The sequence below is a fragment of the Nerophis ophidion genome, linkage group LG28 (assembly GCF_033978795.1).
Source record: "Nerophis ophidion isolate RoL-2023_Sa linkage group LG28, RoL_Noph_v1.0, whole genome shotgun sequence".
NCBI classification, from domain to species: Eukaryota; Metazoa; Chordata; class Actinopteri; order Syngnathiformes; family Syngnathidae; genus Nerophis; species Nerophis ophidion.
Window position 1 is genome coordinate 8,044,191 of NC_084638.1, and position 5,000 is coordinate 8,049,190.

The following is a 5,000-nucleotide window of genomic DNA, read 5'->3' on the forward strand; positions in this document are numbered from 1 at the left end:
CCCAGGAGTGAGTCCTATGTTATATGCTCCAGATTGCCTACTTCAAATCTTTGTAATCTCGGTCAGTTGTAAGTAGAGATTTGCAGACAAGTGGACTCTTGGGAACGGTGGGATGTGTACGTGTACGAGGTCTAGGTACCAACATTCTACACTGGAACTGAACTCTGGTTCCTTACTTGGACGCCTGAGTGAGACAGAACTGTCAGCTGGCCTTCAGCAGAGCCACCACCACCACCCGTCCCAGCAGCACCCGCATGGGCGCCTCGCCGCTAATGTTCCAGTGCGGGGCGGGCTTGCAGATCCTGGAGCCTGCGGTCTCCCTCTCCACCGGCAGACTGGAATGAGAGGCCCACAGTAGACCTGGCAGGGCGGCCCAAAGAAAGTGGGAGAACATAGTCCTCCCTGCAGACATGTCAATTCAAAGACTGGGTACAGTACTCGTTTGGTAGAACTGCAAACTCTCACCTTTGTCGTTCCCGTGCTGTCCTTTGACCCCAACAGAGGCGCAGTTCTGGGCTCTTTTAAAAGCCTTTGGGGTCCGTGGCTTTTCCTCCAAAATAAACAAAGAGGCGGAGTGTGACACAGTCCACAAAAGGGCCCAACAGGCGTGTTGTAGTCCAAGGTCCACATGGCGTACTAACAAAAAACAAATATTAATTGGTTTGCGTTTCGAGTTCCGTGGAATTTTTTAGGCTTGTCTCAGGATCTTTTGATTGGTTCGGGAACTGTTTTTGTCGTAGGACTGGTCTCGATTAAAGCCCGGTTTATGGTTAATTCTGGACTATATGGGAACTGTTTAACCACATTTCCCAGATAGTGTCACACAGACATGATGCCCCGTCGTAATATTGTCACAAATATTAGGTCTCTAATTCGTCTTCTTCTTTTCGTGTCTTTGAAGCATGTGGGTATATGACGGTGTGGAGGGAGCGTGGTCTGTGGGCCTGCCGCGGAGCTGAAGACAGTGACAGGAGAGTAGATGGCCCAGGTGGGCCTTGTTATCTAATCACCAGTCGCCTTAAAATAGATCCGCGCCAAGGCAGCATCGGTCTGAAATCCCTCCTCATCTTTGAGGACTAGTAGCCCCCCTCTAAAAAGGAGAAAACACAGAATTTTGTCAATAAAATTGTTACAAGTACACCTCTGTATCCCCGTTAACAACAAAATGGTGGATGACGACTCCTACCTGGTCTGACGACCAGCACTTAGAGAAAGATTGATGAAGAGTTCTGTTCGTCACTGGTTTAAGTCCAAGCCTCGGAGACTGCAAGCTGCTGAAAAAGCCGGAGGTGGTGCAACAAAGTACGAGTGGTCTGTTTGTTTTGAATGATTCCATAATCCTTTCACTCGGCTTGGTCCAAAAAAAAACAAAAAACTGTTACTGAGTACCACAGTTTATCTTTCTGATTTATCTGGCTTACACACCAAAAAAATGGTTTCGTCCTTATGGGGACCGATGGAAGGTTTCTTTTTGTTTTATGTAAATTCTTTGCCACGATTGATTTATTTTAGTGTTTCTTAACGCCATGTCTGTCATCAACTTTTCCCCCTCAACACAATTAAACAACTGACTGACCATCCTCAAAGTTTGCAATCCCATCATTCCATCGACCAAAAACTACAATAGTTGTGCAAACACAAAAATGACCGCTTCTTATAAGCAAGCAAACGTGTCTTTGACCACCACCTGGGGATTGTTTATCCCAAGTCATTTATTTGATCATTCGCCATTTTAAATACAAAAGCATCGTACAGCTATGAAGCATTATTGCGATTGTGCAAGTTTCGAGGCTCCATGTGACTTGTAAGCTCCCACAATGCGATCTTTGGAACGAGACATGAGGGCAAAATCAATAGTAGATCAGTACTGGGCGATGCAGGTAAACACAAAAGGTCGTTGAATGGTTAGGTGTTAAAAGAATGGTGCATTCTGTTCATTTAGTCAGCATGAAGAATGTCGAGAGTTCATTTTATGTGAAAAGAAAACTAGTCAGGATTAAAAATATGTTGCGACAGCGCTAACATTTTGCAATAAATCCACTCTGCAACATTGCCTCCACTAACAATTGATGCATTTGAAATGAATTAATTTTTTTCAATGCGTAAATATCATGGAAGCCAATAAACAATAAACATGTGAATAATATAAATACAGTCAATTATACAGCATCATTCACATGTGAATAATATAAATAGTCTATTATACAGCATTATTCACATGTTAATAATACAAACACAGACTATTATACAGCATTATTCACATGTGAATAATATAAATAGTCTATTATACAGCATTATCCATGTGTGAATAATATAAACACAGTCTATAATACAGCATTATTCACATGTGAATAACATAAATAGTCTACAATACAGCATTATTCACATGTGAATAACATAAATACAGTCTATTATACAGCATTAGTCACATGTTAATAATACAAACACAGACTATTATACAGCATTATTCACATGTGAATAATATAAATAGTCTATTATACAGCATTATCCATGTGTGAATAATATAAGTAGTTTATTATACAGCATTATCCATGTGTGAATAATATAAATACAGTCTATTATACAGCATTATTCACATGTGAACAATATAAATACAGTCTATTATACAGCATTATTCACATGTGAATAATATAAATAGTCTATTATACAGCATTATTCACATGTTAATAATACAAACACAGACTATTATACAGCATTATTCACATGTGAATAATATAAATAGTCTATTATACAGCATTATCCATGTGTGAATAATATAAACACAGTCTATAATACAGCATTATTCACATGTGAATAACATAAATAGTCTACAATACAGCATTATTCACATGTGAATAACATAAATACAGTCTATTATACAGCATTAGTCACATGTTAATAATACAAACACAGACTATTATACAGCATTATTCACATGTGAATAATATAAATAGTCTATTATACCGCATTATTCACATGTGAATAATATAAGTAGTCTATTATACAGCATTATCCATGTGTGAATAATATAAATACAGTCTAATATACAGCATTATTCACATGTGAACAATATAAAAACAGTCTATTATACAGCATTATTCACATGTGAATAATATAAATAGTCTATTATACAGCATTATTCACATGTTAATAATACAAACAGACTATTATACAGCATTATTCACATGTGAATAATATAAACACAGTCTATTATACAGCATTATTCACATGTGTATAGTATAGTCTATTATACAGCATTATCCACATGTGAATGTTATATGAATAATACAGCATTATTCACATGTGAATAATATAAATACAGTCTATTATATATCATTATTTACATGTGAATAATATAAATACCGTCTATTATACAACATTATTCACATGTGAATAATATAAATACAGTCTATTATATATCATTATTCACATGTGAATAATATAGTCTATAATACAGCATTATTCACATGTAAATAATATAAACAGTCTATTATACAGCATTATTCACATGTGAATAATATAAATACAGTCTATTATACATTCAAGTACAGTCAAATAGGAACACATGCATTGTTGCATTTCTCAGGGCGGACACTAACCAGTACGCCACTGAGTAGATTGTTGTATTGTTATTTGTAAAAAAAATGGCTCCGTAATGTAGCAACAAGCATGATGTGCTGCATGGGTCATGATCAAAATCATAGTGACTCACCTGATGGACTGTTGTCTGTTTGGGTGAGCTTGCCAGTTTTTTTCCCGGTTTATTTTGGGTAAACACACCATTTATGTCGGCATAACTCTGCTCCGAGTTCCACAGTCCCACTCTCTCGGCTTCCGTCTGCTCCAACGTTTCAGTCTCTCCTCGTGCTCGCTTTCATACGCAAACAGTTCATCCTCCTCATATTCAGCTTCAAAAATATATGATAATGAATCCTCATTTGTCCAAAAATATTCGTCTTTGTTGTTCATGACCAAGTCTGCTATGATCGCGTTTGATTCCGGAAGTCGGAACACACATTTGTTGCCGGAAATCCGAAGTGTGCTGCCATGGAAACGGAAATAAATGCGCAGAGAAAAGAAGTTCCGGTATTGCATAAAATGACTACAATACGGTAAATACTGTACATATTACATAGTAATATGAAGATGTCTGTTACTATATTGTATATATATATATATATATACATATATATATATATACTGTATATATATATTTGCAGTATGTATATTGTACATATTACATATTGTTATGAAAGTGCCTGTTACTACATTTTATATATATATATACTTGCAGTGTGTATGTTGTACATATTACATATTGTTATGAAAGTGTCTGTTACTACATTTTATATATATATACTTGCAGTGTGTATATTGTACATATTACATATTGTTATGAAAGTGTCTGTTACTACATTCTATATATACTTGCAGTGTGTATATTGTACATATTACATATTGTTATGAAGGTGTCTGTTACTACATTTTATATATATATACTTGCAGTGTGTATATTGAACATATTACATATTGTTATGAAAGTGTCTGTTACTACATTATATATATACTTGCAGTGTGTATATTGAACATATTACATATTGTTATGAAAGTGTCTGTTACTACAGTATATATATACTTGCAGTGTGTATATTGAACATATTACATATTGTTATGAAAGTGTCTGTTACTACATTATATATATACTTGCAGTGTGTATATTGTACATATTACATATTGTTATGAAAGTGTCTGTTACTACAAAATATATATATACTTGCAGTGTGTATATTGAACATATTACATATTGTTATGAAAGTGTCTGTTACTACAAAATATATATATACTTGCAGTGTGTATATTGTACATATTACATATTGTTATGAAAGTGTCTGTTACTACAAAATATATATATACTTGCAGTGTGTATATTGTACATATTACATATTGTTATGAAAGTGTCTGTTACTACATTGTATATATACTTGCAGTGTGTATATAAA

At 35.1% G+C, this 5,000-nt stretch overlaps 1 protein-coding gene across 1 annotated transcript in view; it reads right to left on the reverse strand.

Annotated features, from left to right (window-relative positions):
• The window catches only part of LOC133545061 (selenoprotein Pb-like), a 7,098-nt gene extending 6,484 nt beyond the window's left edge, over positions 1-614 (reverse strand). Inside the window, exons 1-2 of the mRNA XM_061890369.1 lie at positions 466-614; positions 177-402 (exon numbers count right to left, since the gene is read on the reverse strand). Coding sequence (XP_061746353.1) covers positions 177-394 — 218 coding nt within the window. The 5' untranslated portion in view covers positions 395-402; positions 466-614. The remainder of the gene's footprint in view (positions 1-176; positions 403-465) is intronic.
• Positions 615-5,000: the final 4,386 nt, after the last annotated feature.